Source organism: Nyctibius grandis, chromosome 4 (genome assembly GCF_013368605.1).
Source record: "Nyctibius grandis isolate bNycGra1 chromosome 4, bNycGra1.pri, whole genome shotgun sequence".
Lineage (NCBI taxonomy): Eukaryota > Metazoa > Chordata > Aves > Nyctibiiformes > Nyctibiidae > Nyctibius > Nyctibius grandis.
This window is the reverse complement of record NC_090661.1, coordinates 35,635,681-35,658,777: the sequence shown is the minus strand read 5'-3', so window position 1 is coordinate 35,658,777 and position 23,097 is coordinate 35,635,681. Positions and strand designations below refer to the sequence as shown.

General features: G+C 39.4%; 2 protein-coding genes across 2 annotated transcripts in view; both read right to left on the bottom strand.

The window, feature by feature from the left end:
- FSIP1 (fibrous sheath interacting protein 1) overlaps positions 1-9,375 on the bottom strand; it is a 97,039-nt gene extending 87,664 nt beyond the window's left edge. The window contains 7 exon segments of the mRNA XM_068399790.1: positions 2,841-2,925; positions 3,858-3,932; positions 3,934-4,031; positions 5,417-5,515; positions 6,422-6,611; positions 7,976-8,107; positions 8,842-9,375. Of these exon segments, the coding sequence (XP_068255891.1) occupies positions 2,841-2,925; positions 3,858-3,932; positions 3,934-4,031; positions 5,417-5,515; positions 6,422-6,611; positions 7,976-8,101 (673 nt within the window). The 5' untranslated portion in view covers positions 8,102-8,107; positions 8,842-9,375.
- A 6,494-nt stretch (positions 9,376-15,869) lies between these two features.
- Positions 15,870-23,097, bottom strand: part of GPR176 (G protein-coupled receptor 176) — a 47,120-nt gene continuing 39,892 nt past the window's right edge. Inside the window, exons 2-3 of the mRNA XM_068398899.1 lie at positions 21,313-21,565; positions 15,870-18,737 (exon numbers count right to left, since the gene is read on the bottom strand). Of these exons, the coding sequence (XP_068255000.1) occupies positions 17,630-18,737; positions 21,313-21,565 (1,361 nt within the window). The 3' untranslated portion in view covers positions 15,870-17,629. The remainder of the gene's footprint in view (positions 18,738-21,312; positions 21,566-23,097) is intronic.

Below are 23,097 nucleotides of genomic sequence, written 5' to 3'. Positions count from 1 at the left end.
CTTTATCAAATTCAAGCTCTGCAAAGCAAAATATATTAATAGCTGCCCTGGTTGATACTGAATTGGAATGCAATCAGGGCATTCAAATAAATAAATAAGACCTGAAAAGTAAGGCACTAGCATGTCACAGAAAATTCAAGATAAAGATCAAGATGGAGGAAAAATATAAATCTAAACTATGCAGAGTTTTGCCAGTACAGTACACCAGAACCCATTTGATGCACATGATCTCTGCAGCAAGGAGTTACCTTTGAAAGAAAAGAGGAATTGAAGCATGGCGTTCATTAATAACCATATAGTCTTGCTTGCCTACTGTTTTTTTACTATATCCTGACATCTACTGGAGACTTGAAATATCACCCATATAAAATTCTGTGTTCTTCCCTTAATAACCCAAACTTTAGCATAGAAATAAAAGCAGGTTACCTTGTAATAATAAGTTTTGTTGAAATGTTTTAAGCACACGTTGCTACCATTATTATGCACATACTTCCAACATTCAAGCTGAGACTTTTGCTCAGCAATAACCATTCAGACCTCAAATCCTTCTTCTCTCCCTAACGAGGAGAAAGACAGGATGCACTACAATTCTGTTTCCTTTCAACCAAGAAACCATTTCAACCAAGGTGTACAGATGAAGGACAGGATGAAAAATGTGTGTACAATTGACACAACTCTGAGAACTCCAGCACTAAGACAGGATATTCAAACAGCAAATTTTTTAAAACCACTGTCGAGCAGTTTTGTCTGTTTTTGTTCCCCCTGCCCCTCCCAATAAAGACATTGTGAGCAGAATGCCTACAGTTTGTTCCAGTGTCTCCCCCAGTAAGAGTCTAGCTACAGAAAGAAAAAGGACATTTTAAATTACCCAGTATTTTCTTTTTCCAGGTCCCTGCAAGCATGCACATCCTCTGTGCATTCTTGAAGAAAACTACCAATACTTCAGAACGTGCTTCAACCATTTGCTTTAGAACTCCAACAGAATTGTGTCCTTCTGACTCAGCAGAGAAAACATTTCTAAATAGTTTCACTTTTCCTTCCCAATTCTACCCATAGTTTTACATTATTGGAATTCACTGTAATTTTGATCACAGTTAGTCTTTTTTTGTTATTTATCACATTACACGTTTCTCTGTATCATTAACTATTTGTTTACCTTTCCTGTTAAAGAATTCAATCCTTCACAGAATCACAGAATCAACCAGGTTGGAAGAGACCTCAGCGATCATCGAGTCCAACCGTTGCCCTGACACCACCCTGTCAACTAGACCATGGCACTAAGTGCCATGTCCAGTCTTTTCTTAAACACATCCAGAGATGGTGACTCCACCACCTCCCTGGGCAGCCCATTCCAATGTCTAATGACCCTTTCTGAAAAGAAATTCTTCCTAATGTCCAACCTGAACCTCCCCTGGCGAAGCTTGAGGCTGTGTCCTCTTGTCCTATCGCTAGTTGCCTGGGAGAAGAGGCCGACTCCCACTTCACTACAACCTCCCTTCGAGTAGTTGTAGACCTTCATTAGTCATTTGTCTACTTTTAATGCAGCTATAGACTTTGGTGCTTTAAATACTACTTAAGATGGACATTATTTTTACTAGAAGACTAAATGCAAACGTTTGTTCTTATCAGTGTGTTCATTTCCACTTTGAATATTTTTGTCTTCATTGCCGTATCATGATGAAACTCAGAAATTATCAGACTTCCTGGTCGTTTCTTCCTGAGAATGGTCTGCTAGCACATCTTCAACATAGTTTCACTTTTTAAAATTGCCATCTATGCTAAATTTTCTTCCCTAGAATCTTCAGGAAAAAAGCTGATTAAAAAAATTAAGTTCATGTTTCATATTCAGGCCTTTTCCTTAGAATCACACTCAATGTTATGTGATGATCCCTTTTACTCAAATTCTCTCTCGCGTTCAGAATCTTAAATTTTTAGAAGTGAATTAAATGTAACATAATCAGTATCAAATTTAACGTAAATGACCCATACTCCCTTTTGGACCATTGTTCCAAGACCTGGGCTATGCATGCATCTTCCTGTATTGTTTTCCAACATATAACTCAGTAGTTAGTATCATAATTTGGTCTCATTCTTTAATTTCTAAAAAGGCTCAGGATTTCCTTCCCTCCAGACCTGTCATATTATGAGATCCTTACCATGGTATTGCCATTGCTTCCTTCTCACTCTCTCTTCCACTCCCACATGAAAATTTTCTCCAAAATACACGTGTGGCAGGGTCCACATCCCTACAGTTTCTAAGTAACAGTTTTAGGCCTAGTATTTTTAACTGCTTGCCCTTCCTACACCAAGTACTCCAGCCTGGCGAACTCTCTCACTAAGACAACCAGTAACCACACATCAGTAACTTCATCATTTTGTTTGTTTACCAAAGCAATTTTGAACTCCTTGCTTACTGCCCAGATGTTCCAAATCATCCAAGTTTTTCAGCAGGTTTCCATGCTTTGTTTTCCCTATACCCGCTATCATTAATTTACCACTGTTATCAGTCGTGCAACCTTTCTGAAATGATCTGTGTTTGCCATCAACTTGAAAAATGCAAGCTTTACTTATGCTGGATTTCCACCCTTCTAGAGTAGCCAGTTCTTTGAAAAAATGCTGTTTCTATTAAAAAAATTAATGTTAAAGCACAACTTCTACATTTGTGATAATGCAAAAATTATTTCAGTTAATTTTTCAAATATTCCCTTGATGTACTTTTATGTGCATATATTATTGTAAAGGTTTGAAAGGTTTATTTTTGTAGTAACCAACAAAAATATGAATATTAATCAAAATACAGGATAATTATATCAGGGTATTTACTTCTCTTTCTTACTTACCAGCTGTATCCTGCCATGATGAGATCAAAGCTAAAAAAAGGTTTGTGTTTTCCATTTCCTCATGGCTTCCGGTGGTTCTGATACACTATTCAAAAGAAATAAAGCATAAATATACAGATACATGCATGTATTTGCTTTAAAGTAAATACTTGAAAGCAAATACATTGTCTGCTTATCAGGTCTAATGAACTTCAAACCCTACTAAAAATTCCTTGTTCAGTGGCAATATTTACTTACTGCTTTATTTTCTTCTTGAGGCTATCTGAACATCTCCTAAGTTATGATAAAGCCATGGCGGAACTTTAAAGCCTCTGTTATATATCATCTCTTACATGGAGATACATTTCACAAGACAAAGAAGTTCTGTAATGTATATATGGCTCTAAATCCAAATCCATTGAAATGATGAGATACAGACAAACCAACTGCAATCACGTCTTTTTTAGCAACTGACATTTGTATCCATGTAAATTATACAATACTTAACCTCAGAGGAAATGCTAACTCTCATGTTTCAAGGCTTAAAGTGACATTTAACTGCTAGAGATCAGGATAGGAATAATGTGAAGGAATTTGTGCTTTAGTGTTCTTATGCCTTCTTCAAGGGGCATCTTTAATTCCTTCAATAACAGACAGTACTGAAATAGATGGGCCTAAGAACAGTCACACTAGAGCAGAATAAACGCTTTTAGGTCTGAGTTCACAGACATTACCTCTTGTCATGCCTTACCATACCTGCAAATAGTGAGCTCAAGCATAAGACTATGCTAGTAAACCACACCAAGACAGCTATATATTTGGCTATTGGTCATATCAATTTTTAAGGACCACAGCCTTCTTCCAAAGCCTGCCTAGCCAATATTTATTAAAACCTATTCCAAGTTACATTTTAAGACCCACTTCCTCACCTTAATCAGCCAACTGTGAGTTATTTAATAAAACAAGTCTGTGAAATATAATTCTGTAAGACAGTACTCTAAGATGTACTATTTACAAAATAAGCAGAACACTTCTAACCTGAAGTTCTTCCCAGAGCTTCGCCCTCATTTCTTTGCCTTGTTTTTTAACTGCTCTCTCTTTAAAATGTTTTTTTTGCCAGTATTGTGTCAAGTCTATTCATTTTCTTTATAGCTGCTTGAATCTGAGGATCTACATCTGTTTCTTCAGAATATTCCAAGTTGGAAGAGTTTGCTGTAAAATATATTTAAAATTAATGTTAGCTTTTAGAAGCATTTCAACTTCTAAAAACCCTAAAAAGCAGTACAAGTAATTTGATAACAATCATAGACAAGAGTACAATTATTCTCAAGCATATGTATCATGTTCATTTCTAAACCTGTTTGTAGCAGGGAAAAATATAAAAGTCTTTGTAACAGAATGCTGAATCAAACTCTGAGCTATAGCAGTTGGATACGGGGGTGTAGGGGAGTAAGAGCCCCCCCATTTTGGGCAAGCGATTTGATTCAAATTTATAATGGAAGAGTGACAACATCTCTGCAGTATCAGCAAAAATCACATAGAAAATAAGCTTAAAAATAAAAAAGTTTCTTTAGCCTGACTAGTAGAACACATTGAAATATCATTCGTTAAAATGAATAATTCTGAGGTTAAGAGAGACTCTGTAATATCTCGATTTTTAAATGTTATGTAAGTTTCAGTCTTGACTTATATCTCAGCCAAACCAGATGCTGATACTGGTTCTAGAAAAAATGTTTTGAAAAAAAAGAAATGGTGAAATGTTATGGAAACGATCATTATTTAAAATAAAGTTCTGTATTGTCTCTTTTTTCCCTAATCATGCAGATTACAATTTCTGATCACTTTAGCTTTTCCCCTTCCTATAGCTTCCTCATGCTCTGCCCTCTTTTCTGATCAAACTTAGCTTCCATATCTAGAGTAGAGGAAACACTTGTAGCACTGTCCCTATCCCACAGACTTCCAAGTTTTGGAGTCCTGCAATACTTCTCCATTTTCTAATTTTTTGAGGTCAAATGCTTTACACACCCACTGATCCCAAGCATTTACTGTGATGCATCGGTCTACTTTATGCCATAAAAAGAGATGAGTGATATAACAAGGGGAAAGCTATAAAAGTCTAACTGAGATCCAGGGAAGCCCCAAGGACAAAAGATTAAAAAAAAGAGCACTTGTGTCAACTGGCCTGAAACCAGCAGATGGATTTCAACCTAAAACTACTGAGTGAAGCTTTGAAGTTGAGTTCTATCCAATTTCTGTTGTGAAGAAATTAATATTATGTTAGATGACCAGCATTGCTGCACTAGATAGAATCACCGCTGGATTCTGCCTTATTAGATTGACCGAATCTATGTAAAACTGAAATACTATCATATCATTAAAGTGAATATCCTTTAATAATATAATCTTTAAATAAAGAATTCATCCAACACCTCTTGAATATCACAATGCATATACATTTTCAATTTGTAATATTTCTTTATATAATATACACACAAATACATCATGGTCCCAAACTTCCCTAGGAGCATTAACAAGAAAAGGAAAAAAAAAAAAAAGTTTTATTGCACTGTTCACTTTATACACCTGAAAAGTAATACCTGCTTTTGCATTACTTAGTCTTCCTTGGGAAGGTTCACAGAATTTCAAAGTCTGTGTTTCAGTGCTATCATCTCCAGAATCTGAATGAGAGATACATCCTGAAAAACACATGAAAAAGCCTTTCACAATAAAATAGGCATGAAATAAACTTTTAAAGATACTCTTTGAAATGGTAACAATTAACGAGACCAAAATACATTTTTGTCGGTTAGAGATCACCACAGAGCCTCTGCAGTAGATTACTGTTTTAAAAATATGTACTAGTATACCAGGACTCATGTTAAACACAGGAGCAGGAATCAAGACGTTTCTTTTGACCCCAATTCTGTCATGAAATCTTATTTAAACTTGAAGAAGGCATACAAACATTCTGCTTCACATACTGGCCTTTGCTTCTCTATTTTTAAATAGTCAGAAGCTCTAGAAAGTTATTTTATTACCATTTACACAATGCCAAAAGAATGCCATCTGAAGCACAAGTGCTTTCATTAAATGAGATACTGCATACTTATATTTAAAGTATGTTATTATTATTAGCATTGTTCAGTTGTTACATACTACAACTTACTATAACTTACAACCATAACTTCCAATTTCTTGGACTGGCGGACCATTATTAGGATACTAAGTTTGTAACAAATGATTGTGCTCTCTGTGAAAAGTTTGATAAAAACACCTTACTGAAAACACTTCCTAATGTGGTTCCATGGAACACATGCAGATGGTTTCTCCTGATCTTTTAGGCCATCACCAAGGTGCAGGTCACAGCTTAGATGCCACAAGAGATATGCTGTAGTGGTAATGGCAGTGATAATACATTTCTTTCAAAGATGGATTCAAAATAGTGAAAAGAAGTGAAGGTATGAATTTTGACACCTCCTTTTCTTCTAGAATCTTATCTATTTGCATCCTCTCTGCCCTCCACCCACAGAATTTTACCCAAACTATACAACCATGATATTTGGTCTAGCCACAACACAAGAAAGTGTTAGTCATTCCCACACCTGACAACTCGTTGGAATTCAGTATACACTTCTGAAGAAAGAAGGTCGTACTCTCCACTGCGGTTTGCTGATCTGTTCTTACTTCCTTGACATCAGATTTCTCTCCGTCATCACTTTTGTTTTCTTCTGGACAGCAGTCTTCTAGACTGCCTCTTTGATGACTACCAGCCAAACTGACAAGTGAATCAACCTATGAAATGCAAATTAATTACTACCATAAAAATAGAAATGTTTGGGGTGAAGAAGAAGATAATAACAATGATCACATGCTATCACGAAGGCTAACAACGATTCTATACAAGACTGCAGAGTACTTCTTAAATAAACAAACCATTTTCAGATCTGATATAGAGTTCTGTTTCTTAGATATCACATTGATTCTCAAGTTTATCATTCCATAGTCTGCCAGATTTGGGATTGCCAGGCTAGGAAACGATTCCAAAGGTTTATGCCATTTCTGCTGCAGCAGAGGGTACAGCCAACCAGTTATGAGTCTGTGTGTACAACAGCCTCATCCATTTCCTGCCACTGTGGGTGCTCTGCAACAGGTAGCATCCCAATCTCTTGCTCATACTACGGAGTTTTTTTATAGTCTTCGAAGGGCTGAAAAGCCTATGCTTAATCCATAAATCTCAAAAGATTGCAATTTTCATGCAAGAGCCTATGATGTTTAGATCAGAACTTGGATTCAGAGTTATCTGATGTTAACTTTAATACCTGACTGGGAACCTATAAGAAATATTTTAATACTTCTGTGAAGTATCTAGGTATGACCCCATTCTACAGACAGGTGAACAGAGGTACAATACAATTGGACTAATCTAAGTAAATCAATCTAAATCTCTAATTCCCAAGTCTCAGTTCCAACATCCCAACAACCATATCACATATCCCATTCCCAAAATTAAGTTAATCCCTGATATTAATTTTCTCAGAGGATGGACGAACACCTACTTCCAAGGGACTTTATTGAATCCCTGGAGCTGATGTATTCCTTGGAATACTATGAATTTCTTTTTAAACTTCATTCAAATATACCCTGAGAGAGCCTTGTAGTCAAAAATTCAACCTGTGAGGATTGCTCAAATGCTTTCTTTTAATAAGCAAAGTAATTTTTATTCCAACTTAAATTTAAAAGCACAAACGGGATGGAAGTGAAATTATACACATATTGGCTCATGCATCAACAGCCTATAGCTGTGTATCTACAGATTACTGACAGAATTTCAAATGTTTTTCCTTAAAATAGAATTTATTTAATAATCTGATTAAATATAAAGAGGAAAACAATTACTTTTCCCAGGCTCTAGTGCTGAACAGCCCTTTTTGTGGCAAATATAAAAGTAACACATATTCAGAAAAATGAAATTAAACATCATTCCATGCATGCATAACGAGCAGCCCATATTCATGAACTTTCACATAACCCCTTAGCACACCTGCAGAGCCCAGAACTCTATATGAAGCTAAAAAAGCAGTATCTTATTTCTTTGGCATTCTACTAAGATGAACTACGCATAGAGTTTCTAACTCACTGAAGGTGAAAAGAATTACCTTTGGCAAACATGGCTCTGGCGTTAATAACTCCATAGATGTATTTAAAGATCTACAACTGGGATAAACTCTTGAGCTAGATGCAGGCCTTGAAATTTTATCCAAGCTCCCCCTTGTAATATCCATTGTAACCTAAAATTGGAAAAACAAAAACAAGCTTCCAAACTATCCGTTTCATAATAAAGCAACACAAACTCAGTAATATTCCAGATGTAGATTAAACAAGTTTCAAACCCTTTCTAGCAATTCAATGTTGAGAGGTCTTTCCAGTATAGACTAGCTTGCCACTCAAGTACACTTTTTAACGTATGTACAAATATATATCTACATCATCAAGTCAACCAGAGCATGCTAGTGTGCTTACTGTCAAAGAAACTGGCTTAAATCTTAAAAGTAATCTCACCACAAAGTGCCTTGGCTTTTTTTTTTTCTTCTTCTTTTTAAAAACACAGGACTGGCAAAGTTAGCATCAACAAAAGAATGATGGTATTTTATTGACATCTTGAATATACCAAGTAATGCAGCCAAAAAGCTTTTTATATGCAGTAGTTCTAAATGGGAGGAATTCCCAAATCCAAACATTCTCAGTCCCAAATCAATTTTGAGTTTAACCAACAGAAATACATGATTCTCTGCAAAAACTGTGTGAATTCACAGGAATTAGATATCCCAGTTATGTGACACGCACTGGGAATTTTCAGAAGGCCCAAGTGAATACAACTTTTTATTTCAGTACAAGAAAACAGGACAAACTGGTTCACGTACACAGGTCCGTAACATGACACAGTATAACGAAGCGGGCAGAGACGAAACAAAAAAAAAAACAACAAAAAAAAAAAGTTGTTTATATTCATTCATTCACTCACTCATTCCAACTCAGGAATCCCAGGCTCAGCCACTGAAGAGGCCCCTTCACACCATTTATCACTTCCACGCAGGACCGGTGCACCAGCGGCAGCGGGCGGTGCCCCCGGGCGCCCGTGGAGGCGGCGGCACGGGCCGGGCGAGGGCGATGCTCTGAAAGGGGCTCCCAACCGCCGCCGCGCCGCGCCCGCTCACGGACCCGCCCGCGACGGCCGGCCTGGAAACCCACCCACCCACCTGCCCCAAAAAACAAACAAACAAACAAAAATCTCACAGGAGGTTTCAACCAAGACAGACAGACAGGAAGCCCTTTCCCGTGCTCGCAAAAGGACCCCCGAGGCGCTGCCCTGACAGGAGTGCTGCCCGGCAGAGCCGCAGCACCGCCTGAGAGAAGGCGGGCGGGTGCAGGCCCCCAACCCCGGAGCCCCTGTGGCCGGCACCTCCGGCAGGCCCCGGCTCTCCCGTGGCCGCCCCGCCCGTACCACGTGAGGGCGTCAGCGCGAGGGCCATCGAGGCGCCACAGCTGCTGCCGCCGCTAATCCTGTAACCACCAACTCACCGACCTCTCGCGATAATTGCAGGATGCCGCCTTAAATTGGGTGGTACCATTGTCGGGATGGGGGTGATGGTGGAGGAGTTGTTCTTAGCCAGTTTCCAGGAATGCAAATGTAATAGAGCTCACTTGCTCACGAAGTATGACCATCGGCTGACCCCACCGAAGCCTGTCTTCTCCGTCCTGATGAAAGAAATGGTGCACGGAGAGCGTCCTTCTCCTCCCTTCCCCCCTGTAGACAGTTGGGCTGTGCCGGGCCCGTTGCCGGGATCGCCGCGCCGCTGTAGGAGTGCCCGTGGCTGTGTGGCGGGGCCGGGCCGGGCCGGGCGGAGCTGGGCAGCGCCGCGGAGTGGGAAGCCGGGCCATGGGAACGGCAGAGCCGGTCTCTGAGGCCGGCTGAGACTCTTACTGGGACGTAGGACGGCAGGTGTCTTCCCGGCGGGTTCCGGTGTCCTTGGGCGGCTCGTCCTTCCCTGGCGCCGGTGCCTGCGGATGCCGAGGGTCTCCGGTGCCTGGGCCCGGGGGCGTGCGGCACTGAGTGCGAATAACGGGAAGGCCGTCCTAAACGATGGGTGGCCGTGAGTGTGCGCTGTGTTGAGCCTTTTAAATAATGTACCTACGCTGTGAATTATCATTGTTTCTTTGGGTAGTCTGTCTAGTTTCTTGCATAAATTGTGTCGTGTTTGCTTGTAAACAAGGACAGTTGAACGACTGTTTTAAATAAACTCATTAAAAATAATACTGTGGTCACCATTTTTTACCTGAATATTCACTGTTAATAATGAATTTTAATTAATAAGGGGAGTGTAATTACCTTCCTAATCCCATCTCTTTTTATTTCTTTTCTACATTTAAATAGGATGTGACAACTGATTCCTGTAAAACTGGAAACAGTTACTGGCTCCTACAAATTCCTTTGATATCTGTATCTGTGAAAATTAGGTTTATATTGGTGGCAAAAATCTACAAGAAACTGTTGGAAGAAACAAACTGCATCTTATTCAAAGTAAGGTTTTGATTGAAAAATTTTTCTGCCAAAATCTTACTTTGCAGACAGCGAATACATGCCCCTAACAGTATTTATCGATGCTTATAGTGTATGGCATTTTACTGTCTATTCCTGAAGTGCCAGTAACAACAATTTTTCTTGGTATTTAGTGCAGTGATGATGCAGTGTAGTTTACAGTCAAGAGCTAAAGACAAAGAAAGAAAGTATGCTAGTGAACCACCTCTATTTTACAGAATCATAGAACAATTTGGGTTGGAAGGGATGTTAAAGATCATCTAGTTCCAACCTCCCTGCCCATGGCCACTAGACCAGGTTGCTCAAAGCCCCCTCCAACCTGGCCTTGAACACTACCAGGGAGGAGGCATCCACAAGTTCTCTGGGCAACCTGTTCCAGTGTCTCACCACCCTCACAGTAAAGAATTTCTTCCCGATATCTAATCTAAATCTACCTTCTTGCAGTTTAAAACCGTTACCTCTCATCCTGTCACTACATGCCCTGATAAAGACTGTCTCCCCATCTCGTCTGTAGGCCCCATTGAAGTACTGCAGGGCTGCTATAAGGTCTCCCCAGAGCCTTTTCTAGGCTAAACAACCCCAACAATATGGGAGTACATTAAAATTTTAACATTAATCCTGGGATTGCTAATGCAATACCATAGTGGTGTTTGGAATGTGTAGTGCTTTCCAGATGGTGCAGATCATGATCTGAAGCAAAACCAGAAGACTGAATGTTTACATTCACAAGTTGAGTATTTAAGGCCAGAAATGACAATGAGAAAGCAGGAGAATGGCCAATATTGTTCAGAGATAGCTAAACTAAAACCTGCCTTTTGCTATTAGGAATTATATTAACTATGAATAATGGGGTATTGAAATCAGCTAGGTGTTAACTACCCCAATATTTATTTCTTTCTACAGTAGAGTGTATATGCTTAATAGCTCACAGACTCTGATGTGCTATCAGCTTCCCATTATTACAGACTGCCTACAACCCCAGAAGAGCAGATGAAAGGAGTGTCCAGCTCCGTGTTTGGTAACAAACTGACATAAATCTCCTCTGAAAGTGGTGCAGGAATAGGCTCCTTACTGCTGCTTGTCCACACAGAATCAGTGAAGGTTTTCGATGAGGCTCTCACACCCCAGAGTTAATAATAATGGCTTAGCAGGGATATCTCAAACCACGGTTGATCTTATGATCTATGAGTATGTGTCCTAGAAGACCCAGAGAGGAAAAGAAGAGGTTCATAGGGTTCATCTCAAATCCTGCAAATCGGGCCATAAGAGCTTTCATTTCCAGTAAGATCACTGAACTTTGTAAACATCATTAAATATTACAGAATCGCAAGTATTTTTACAGGTGGCAGGTGTATTTATAATGAAGTTTGAACTAGAAAAGCAGAACAAAGAGTGTTATTTCCTTTTTTGCCTTTCTGGGAATAGGTCAGTTTTGTTCCATGGTAAACTAGATACTTATCTGAAGTATGGTGAGGATAAAGAAAAAAAAAGTGTTGAAGAAAACTCATGTGCCTAGAAAGGGCACAGCAAGAAAAGCACTCCAAGATGTGCTTTTCATCCTCAAAGACAGGTTACAACATGATGAAGACACATTTAGACAAGCTGTCTTGATACTGAGGACACAGTCACCATAGTAACAGAATTTATTTATCCTTTTCTCCCTAATCCAATCAAGAAGAAACACAAGTGAGGGGAAAAAATACAGGGAACTTTTTCCCATTACTACTGCTTATATTCATACTCCTCTGCTGAACAGCATTTTAATACACAAATAAGTAGCCAAAACACTTTCATTGTCTCATACAGGTTGGAAGGCAAATTATCAAGACTTTAATATTTTCAATATTCTTTTGTGTACTCACCTGAAATAGCTTTTCTTTGCTTTATCACAGACAGTATTTTTAAGGTAGACTGTAACAGTTCCGATACACTGATCAGGACAAGCACAGCTAAAACAGATGCTTTTCTTGCAAAGGACAAATAGATTATGTATTAATATCTTTCAACTGGCACGTGCCAAGTCAAGGGCAAAAAGCCAGTAATTTTGGGCCATATTCCAACTTTTCCAGAAACCCTCGGTGAGGATAAGTAGAATTCTGCAGTGTGGTCCATCAGCAATACTGATACAGCATAGAAACCTGTCAGCTGAGGAGGAAAGGCTGAACTAAAATGCTAAGTCTAGAGTCAATGGTAAAACTTCCATTGTGCTTAATAAAACAGGTTTTCATTCTTTGACTTGCATTGGGAAAGGTCCTGCCTTCACAAGACTGTCTTCCATGCTGCCACACCTTCTTCTGCTGGCAAACAGAAGAGTTTAGGAAGCAGTAGCTCAAAACAGATTGTGTTGTGCTGAAATGTCTCAGTGCGGTGGGGTGCAGTGTGTTGCAGATTGCTACTGGACTGGTGCAAGGGCACTAGAAGAATGAGATCCTGCAAGTGTCTAAGTACCTTCTTCTGTGGCTTAGGATATGATCCAGGCAAAAAGTAGAGAGTTTAGTCTGACAGAAAATGGAGGCAAAGAAGATAGGTAAGTACTGTACACAAAGGAGTTGGTAGAGTAAATCACCATCTCAATGCATTATGTTCAGTCATAAGGAACCTCAGGATGCAAAAGAAGAGCTGTGAAGAGAAACCCTGGTTTCTGTTAACAAATGTGTATTCAGGAATTGGATCTGACTTGATATTTCTTATGCTTTCTTTAAAAAATATTAACTTTCTCCTGCTCCTATGCACGTGCAGAGGGGCTTTCACTGAGATGAGGAATGCTTCTGCATCCCACTCTTGTGTCGTCCCTGACAAAAGCAATCAGAAAAATCAGCCTTTGCATATGCTTCACCACCCTTGCCTAGTTTAGCAGCTTAAAAACAGACCTGGAACAAAGACCACTTTGGGCTGCTTCCTGCTGTTCCCCCTGTAGTCCTCGAGAGGAGGGGAGGAATCAACTTGCTCATGAGTGCAAGCATTTGCATCTGGAGTTCTGCAATTTTCTACAAGATGTGTTTTGTTTTCCTAAACTGTCCTTGAATTACAAATTACTGAAGATTGCAGTGACTGACCTTGTGGTCCCAGTTTGATAGTTAATGAGATCATTATAACTCGTTTAGAAATCCTGCTAATATCCCTACTTTGGCACAGAGAAAGTCAGTTCAACTAAAATAAGAAGCAGTCTTTTGAAGAGGAACAAATGTTTTAAGTTTGAAAGCAATGACTTCAACTATATCTTTTAGGGGGGCTGTGTCCTTTATAGCCAAAAACAAGGAAAAAACCTAAAGCCATTGATTATCTCATATTGACCCCTACGTAGGGTAAAGCACAATTACACAGTAACTTACATCAAACAAGATTAGAAGGAAGGGATTTTGCTTTTTTCATGTTTACATCCTTTATCTAATTATGCACTGCAAGGTCAGATGACAGGAATGAGAGGAACTACCTGAGTTCTGTGGGACATGTAATCACCTCCAGAGCTGGTGACCTTCACAGCAGCTTATGGGACAGCTCCTGGTTAGCTAAGTCCCAGTCCTACTGATCCAGAACCACAGCCTGACTTTCCGTTCTTCCAAGATATAGCCCACTGATACAGGAATATTTTCCCAGGAAAGAGGGAGCAAAATAGAAGAAAACTCACCCCAGAAACCCAGCCAGCACCTTCTGCAAAACATTATCTATAGGTGTATTTTAAAGTATTTTTTAAACCAGAACAAATGCATTCATTAAATTACTGCAGCTTAATAACGGTTAGATCTGTTATAGAGTAGAATACTTGGGGAGTTTCTAGAAAACAACTGCTTTTCTCTGGAAGTTTATCCCATTGTGTAAAATACATTTTTGCTAAGTAGCCAACCAATATAGCATTATTTGGTGCTGAAGGACTGTGTGGGGTTTTTCCTTTTTTTTAATTTTTACATGATGTTTGTTTGAATTTAACAATATTTCTTGAGGATATCTAGGAAGAGTAAATTGACATTGTTCCCATAGTCTTTTCATCCTTTTTAAAGGATTTCGTCCTTTGTTTAATATGAGCTCCGTTTTCTATTTTTCTCTTCTAAGTGCTAGAATAATGAGTTTTAACCTTCCCTCCTCCAAGTTTATTCTCCAGTAGTAAGATTTAGCCTTTAAATCTATTTGCACAGGCCAAATCACCCCAGGCTTTCACTTCTTGAATTCCCACAGCTTTGCTTTGTACTTCACTTTCTTTCATCAATAATCTGGAGAGAAAAATTTATCTTACCAACACCTGTGGTGGTTAAAAACAACCATCATAAAAAAAAAAAAACAAACCACTTTTGCTTATCTTTATTGTGATGATGAAGAAGAAAACAAGTCTTCATTTTTTTTTTCATATTGGATGCTGGAAAACATTTTGCCCAGTAGAGATCATTTGAACAACAAGCCAACAGACAGCAGTAATGACTCAAAGTTACCACTGTCTTAGATGAAGTTAAAAATCAAACTCTACAAGTCAAATATTCCATCTTGCATAAAGAGTCTCCTGAAATACTGTTTTCTGATGACAATTCTAGCACAGAGGCTGTATTATGAATGTCACACAGATTATTTTTTCCATGCAAAGATGTGCTTTTGCATATTTTTTCCACTTCCCTTAAACATTCACATGGATAAACTGTTAAAAGAGGGACTAAAATAAAACATTCCCAAAGAATTCTTCAGGTATAGTAAACCACCTTAGTTAATGAAAGTTGAAAGGTTTCAATGTCTTCAGATACAATCCGCTAAAAACATACAAGCAAGTTTTTACATGTGTGCTCGTTGAAATAAAAAGGTATTTTTGTCTCAACAGTCAAAAACCACCACAACCCCCTTGCTTTCCAGACATGATAAAACTAAATTCTATGCAATTTGGCTGTTTGAGTTTATCATTGGCATTTCATTCAACATGAGAGTTGAAAGGGACACAACTAAGTTTGCTTCCCTCAGAGGAGTTCAGATCTGAGTAACCATTTATCCACATTCATTAAACTTTGACCAGTATCTATATGTAAGTGGGCCATAAATATTAAATTTAACCAAAATTCATAAGGAAACTATAATTCCTACTTTGCTTTTGAGGTTTTCAGGATTTTTTTGAATGGCATCTGTTCTTCCACTAACTTTGGAAAAACAAGCACTCCATTAAATTACTTTTTATCAACACTTTAAAAAAATGTCTGCTATGGTACTTCTCTACCTCTTGAACAGAGGGAACACCTTTTCCTGGAATATTTCTTCTGTCTGATTTCAGGCAACCTGTGTCTGCCTTCTCGCCTCTGTACCTAAGAAGCAGGGCAGCTGGGGTTCCCACCACCCATATGGACCCATTGAAGACTGCTCTTCACTCCCAAGCTGAGAAGTTCTTGAACTAGCAAGAAGTGAAAAGCACTGAAACCAAAGAGGAAATGGAGAAAAACATCATTTACACAATAATTTAGAAACTTTTTTTAAATACACTTTTATTAAAACATTTGCTTTTAATGCCTTGTAGAAATCTTGGAGCCATCGGAAACTGCTGACTTTCTTCAAACATGTCAAAGGAAGAACAGGTACATCTCCAAATTCTGCTTCAGCAGAATTTTTTCTCACTTTCAACATTAACCGGTTGGATTTAGTAAGTTCCTGTGAACTTGGCAAGATTCTTCACCTTGTCCTTTTAAGAGTATGCTTTAAAGAAAACTCCTTTCATAAACAGGCAATAACTACAGATAAAGGTTCAGCATGCACCAAAGGGATAAAGTACAGGAGAACCACAAGGAGTACACAGATGTTACAAGATTGTGCTTTTAAGAAACTACCCACAGAGACAACAGTGAATGCAGATAAGGAAGAAGGAAAGACTACCTGCAACTGAACAAGGATTAAAATGCCAGGGTTACAATAGTTTCAGGTCATCTAACAGAGTTATGCGGTTTAAAATTCACACTCGGTATAAACGAGACAATATGCCTGTGATGGTGCAGGGGAGCAAGCTGCAGTACCATGCCTGAACTCTCATAGAAAGGCTGGTGTGCTGATACCAGGGATGGCACGACTGATTCACTCAGGAATTAGGCACCAGATTTGACAGTCTCATGTCCATACACTGGGTGGTCTACTCTGTGAGATAGTGGAGTAGGATGGTTGGTATCCATATCTGTGAAGAAAGAAGGAAAACCTCCCCACCTCTGACAATAGTAGAGCAATGGCATTAACAAACCTTGCCTTTTGGAGTCTGTTATCAGCTTCCTCACTCTGCAGCTCAGTACAAGGCTACTAGCATTTCTAACCCATTTATTTCATATGGGAGTTTTCCCGTAAGAAAACAGCAGAGTGTACCAGCAGATGAGTCTGTTATGAGGTTGACCCCTTGGTTACTTACACAATACATACATTACAATGTTGGGGCATTTGTATATGCCCTTTATCACAGGATCAAAGTGTTCTATTTATGCCCTTGGCACATACATACTTGTTTACTGGAGTCAGGATTTGTCCTGCATGGTCTCCAATCCAGTTTTTACTTAAAACTACAAGAATATATGGTGGTTTTTTTTTTTAAAAAAAAAGGTCTTTCTCAGGTTTGACACACATGACGATTTGGGTATCCTTGGCTTTGCTGAAGTTTTAAGCCAAAAAATAGTGGTTTAGGTTTTAAAAAAGTTTAGATGTTTGGCAGATACTCGGTAACTAATTTGTGCAAAAAGTCCATCAAGTTTTATTTTTAACACTGATTAAAGAAATGGGCTTATCAGAAAACAGGTGTACTTAATAGTCCATCTTACTTCATTAATGAAATGTGCAGAACCTTCTTGTGTCTGTTTAGAGGACGTTAGGACTTACCCATTTTGCATCTGTCTTCTGCTCCCTACAGCCTTTCCTATGAAGTTACTTTGATACTCGGTCCATTTTAATACACAAGGTTTCCCAGCAAACTGACTGCTGTATTTCCATACTTCAGCCATACAAATTGTTCCCAAAGCCATGTGTACTTTTTGGAAGTTAATCAAGCAGGTATCATTGTAGGGATCTCACAGATCTCACCACCTTTTGATATATTATTTTCATGAAAATATATTAATAAGGAACACTTGTATATATGTTTCCCTTTTGTTCATTTGTTTAAATAATATTTGGCACAAAAAAAATCAGCCTGTAACAAATTTCAGCATAACAAAGATCCATGGGATCACACATATAATAGAAGGTAACCTTCCTCTGTCACTTAAAGCTCCTGCTCTTACTAAGAATCCACCCGGGGAAAGATACTGACTTTATTGTTTCTGCTGATTTTTCGTTCTGCCTTACACTTAGGCTGTTTTGTCTGGATCAGCTCTTCAGGGGTATTCCCCAAAGGAGGCAGGAGTCGCTTCTTACTGTTTCGGTTTTCTGCGAGCCACTGTGGAGGCAGCTCAAAGGGTCCAAAACCAAACTGCATGGAATACTTGTCATTTACCATATCAGCTTCTGTGGCCACAGCTGGTGCCACCTGAGCTGCAGAGTCTGCAATCATCTGTGGTATAGATTTGTGAACCAAAGTCTCTCCTACCTCTAAACTGGTGGTAGGAATTTCTTTCTGCTGAAAGTCACCAGAGCCAATGGATTTGGTCTCATTCTCCTCATCTTCCATTGGCTTGAAGATTTGTTGTTGCCCAATATGAAACATCTCCAGAAGCTGGCTCCCCGAACGGATGTTGGGCTCCAGATTAGCATCTGCAACACCACTCGAGCTGACCATGTTTCTCCTGCTATACCTTCGGTGCAGCTGTACTATTGTCCCCACTAAGCACTTCCGTACAGATTTGTTAACAGTTAAAAATAACAAAGGATTGGCCAGTAAAGAGACCTTGGGCAACCAAATGGCAGTGAGGAGCAAGAAGACTGAAATATCTGAAATGTTGAGTATGGTGCGGTAAATCACCAAAGTCATGTAGGGGACGCTGCAGAAAATAAATATCATAACCATGGAAAGCAGCATGGCATGAAGCTCAGCTTCTCGCTGGGAGGCATAAGGGATAGAAATTGTATTCTGAGGGGTCCTTAAAGCAGCTATGATGACTTTTTTCTTCTGGCTGGCACTCAGTGCCCTGCGAATAAGAATCATAAAGAGAAACACCACAGCCACTGGTACAATCACAGTGGTGATGTTATAGATGATGACGTATATCAGGTGGCCAAGGGAGTAACTCCAAGATTCAGAACAGGTGGACATGGCATAAATATCAGACACATTGGTCACAGCAAATACTGGAATGCTAGCCACTATTGCATGGGCCCAGATATAGATAACCAGGTCTCGGGATTTTGCATCAGATATTTTTCTTTCCAGAGGGTATAAAACAGAGTAGTACCTGTGGAAAGAAAAAAAAATTAGAACGATATAATACAAAGGGTGAAGTCTGTAATGAGCATAGTGCTTATGAGAAGCCTCTCAGGAGCTGCCTGAGCATAATGCCCCAAATCCCTAACTGGGTTTCCAACTGACCACCTACTTATGAGAGAGAAAAAATAAAAATAAATAAATAAATAAATAAAAATCAAGGGTCTGCCTTTGCAGGTCTATCTATAGAAAAAACCTGAAAATTCAAACTTCAGGATCACATTATTGGTGGTGAATAATTCTTTCAATAATTGGGACTATATCACTTTGGCTGATGTGCATGAACATTTTGAAGATTTCATCATTTACCTACTTGTAAACTGGACAGTATATTGCACACAGCACAAAATTTCAGAAAACATAATGGAGGCAGAGATATGTCGCATTGAAAGGCCAGACTCATAGTTCATTTGAAAAGCTGCTTTATGATAGATTTTTTCTCTGGATATTTGGAAAAAGCTGTTGGTCACAAATTACATGCACCCATCTACTGGAAGTACAATGGGGTTTTGTTTTGCACAAGCTCTGGTTGGCAAGGCCCTGAGCAAAACAGCAGTCAAACATTTAACATTATGTGTGCATTTAAAAAAAAAAAAAAATGCATCTCTGACATGCGCTTCAAATTTCAGGCACTGATTCATTGTTTGCTTACTACTGTGGACTTTTAAGCTCACAGACTTTTCATGAGAGACCTATCCTCTTAGACTTGTCGTTATAAGCAGTAGCAGTTTGTGCTTTTTGTGAGGAAGATGACAAGTTTTACTGGTGAAGGGCAAATGCTATGCTGTTCCAGTGGCAATACTGGTGTGCATTACAGATAGTGATACTGCACTTATCAACACATTAACATTACAGTAGGAGACATATCACTTTATTAGGTATACAGTTCTTGTAGAGCTAACGTATTCTGTGGTGAGACACGGTAACAGACTAACAATAATTTTATCTAACATGTATAAATCCACTGTTTTAGTAATGTAAACTGTACTAAAACAGTACCTATCCTTCCTTAAAAATATCTAACTTACAGTCACTGTCAAGATGATAGAGCTGTGCATTTAGGTGGGATCAGTGACTGCTAATAATAATAAGCAAAATGAATGAAATCCAAAAACTTATAGAATCATAGAATGGTTTGGGTTGGAAGGGACCTTAAAGATCATCTAGTTCCAACCTCCCTGCCACAGGCAGGGACACCTTTCCTCTAGACCAGGTTGCTCAAAGCCTCATCCAACCTGGCCTTAAACATGGCTAGGGAGGGGGCAGCCACAGCTTCTCTAGGCAACCTATTCCAGTGTCTCACCACCCGCACAATAAAGAATTTCTTCCTAATATCTAATCTAAATCTACCCTCTTTCAGTTTAAAACCATTCCCCCTCGTCCTGTCACTACTTGCCCTTGTAAAAAGCCCCTCTCCATCTTTCCTGTAGGCCCCCTTCAGGTACTGGAAGGCTGCCATGAGGTCTCCCTGGAGCCTTCTCTTCTCCAGGCTGAACAGCCCCAACACTCTCAGCCTCTCTTCATAGGAGAGGTGCTCCAGCCCTCTGATCATCTTTGTGGCCCTCCTCTGGACTAGCTCCAACAGCTCCATGTCCTTCTTATGTTGGGGGCCCCAGAGCTGAACGCAGTACTCCAGGTGGGGTCTCACGAGAGCGGAGTAAAGGGGCAGAATCACCTCCCTTGACCTGCTGGCCACGCTGCTTTTGATGCAGCCCAGGATGTGGTTGGCCTTCTGGGCTGCAAGCGCACATTGCTGGCTCATATTGAGCTTCTCATCAACCAACACCTCCAAGTCCTTCTCCTCAGGGCTGCTCTCAATCCATTCTCTGCCCAGCCTGTATTTGTGCCTGGGATTCCCCCCCAATTGCCCCACTTAAGACAGTCCAAAGGGACGCTTTTGTTTTATACTGATCTTTTACATACAAAACCTCTCTGAATTAATTCTAGTTGTATTGGAGTTTTTTTAAACAAATCTACATTTGAAATTTGAAATTGTTGGACGTGTCAGGCATTGGTAAATTCTTGTAATGGGCAATGGCTCTCAATTTCCACAGTTAAAAATGTGCATCTTCTCTATAGTCTGAAGTTGTCTGACTTCAAGTTCTGTTACTGAAGAGTCACAGAATCACAGAATCAATCAGGTTGGAAGAGACCTCTGGGATCATCGAGTCCAGCCATTGCCCTGACACCACCATATCAACTAGACCATGGCACTAAGTGCCATGTCCAGAGGAATTATTAACATGAAGAAAAGATAAAAACTTCTCTGAAGACAAATCTACAGACTCAAAGTTCTTTATAAATGTCCAGAGATATCAGAGTAAACTGAAAAATAAAGGTTTTCCATGTTAGAGAGAAGAATATCCCAGTACATTCTGGAAAGAAGCTGTACACTGTGAGCAAAGCACTAGAACAAAATCAGTTCATATAATGGCATAAAGCAACACTAAATAGCATTTACAAGACTAACATGAAAGGAAGAAAAGGGTTTCAAAGGGAGAGAGAAGAAAGAAAAATCAAGGATCCAGGCAAATTTGATCTCTTACCTGTCAAGAGCAATGACTGGAAAACTAAGGATGGTCACTGAGCAGAAGACTTTGTGCAGAAACTTGGCAATTCTGCAGAACAGCATTGTATAGATCCACCAGCAGCAGTGTGGACTGGCACTAAGAGCAATGTCAAAGGGCACACAGACTAGGCTGGCACAGATCCCCGAGCAGGCCAAATTCTTAATGAATCTGTTTGTTACAGATTTAAGTACCGACGTTCTGCAAGTTGACCACAGCACCATGACGTTACCTGCGAGTAGACACAGGAAGGATAAACAAAGCAAAAAAAACCCCACACACAAACAAACACACACCACCCCCAAAACCCGACAACAATAATTTTAATAATTTGAATATTCCCTGGTACTGCAAACAAAAATACTTGTTTAGAGTTTGCCAGGAGGCACTGATTTGAACCATCACACTGCCCAAACTAAAAAGTCTGTGTAATGGCAAGCGGCTTTATAAATCAGATGACTGAAAACGGTTACTCCCTAGCTATCTCCTCACAGCATCTAGTAACGAATGAATTAGGGAATTTCAGAGGCAAATACCTAAGTAGGATATCCAAACCACATTTTTAGATGCTTATTTTGACTCCTGCATTAGATGAGCAACCTGAGTATTCAAATACAGAAAATTGCTGAAGTGCTCATATTTTAATAACTAGTACATAATTGTTTTTTAAAGATAAAAATACACTGTAAGTAAATATAACATAAACATATGGTTTTAATCTGTTTGTAAGTGGATCACAGCAGCTTGCTTTTCTTTCCAGTGGCCACTTCAGTGGCACAGACAGGCCTGCGTGAAGCCACATCCAGAAGAAATTTGTCTTTTGTTTTTCCAAGAGATTCTATACCTACATAATAACATGTAATTAAACAAATGGGACAGGCAAAAAAAAATAAAAAAGACTTGATGCACATAACTTCACAAAAGTACACATGGAATGCAACCCACTGTTTTGGATATTCAAGCCCTACACATTTGTTTCAAATACAGTGAAGGGATGGCAGTGGAACAGAAGTACAGAGAGAAACCAGCACTGCCTCAGGCACTATTTTTCCCTTATCATTGTATCATACTCTATCCAGATCCCAGGAAGAAATATCATATCACAGAAACAAATCTTCCATTGCAAATTTCCCTATGATTCTAAGTCACACAGCAACAGCACAAGAATAAATGAAGCAATCTGTTCTTACTGCATGCAGCTCTGGGCCCCTTCTAATGCAGGCCAAGATGTCAGAAAACTCACATTCAGAATATAGGATTTTATCTCTCCTTTAAAACCTTGCCTTTAGGAAGATGTTTGCCTTTTTTTTTAAAAAAAAAACAAAACAAAACAAAGAAAGAGTGCTACCAGTAAAAAAAAAGGCTTAATAGAACTATGCAAAAATGAAGATTAATTTAATATTAAAGCCTTACCTTGAATGTCATAAAACACCCACAATTCTCAAAGCTTTGGCCACTTCCTATTAATACAAGTTAAAAGACAATAATATAGGTGAAGGAAACGCAGACACCTACTGTATGACCACAGAAATGCTTATTTGCCCAAAGCGCACTTTATGCACACAGGATTCCCAAAGCCAGATCAGCCCAGGATGGCCGGTGGTGGAAATCACACATCTACTCTTAACCACTTGCTGCAAAATGCCTGGAGCACACTCAGCTCCACGGACCCAACATACATGGAACTACCCCATGGGTTGGCTCAGCAATAGCTTGCTCTTGTTCTGCCTTCGTCTGCTCAGACGGAAAAGTCCCTCTCCCTTG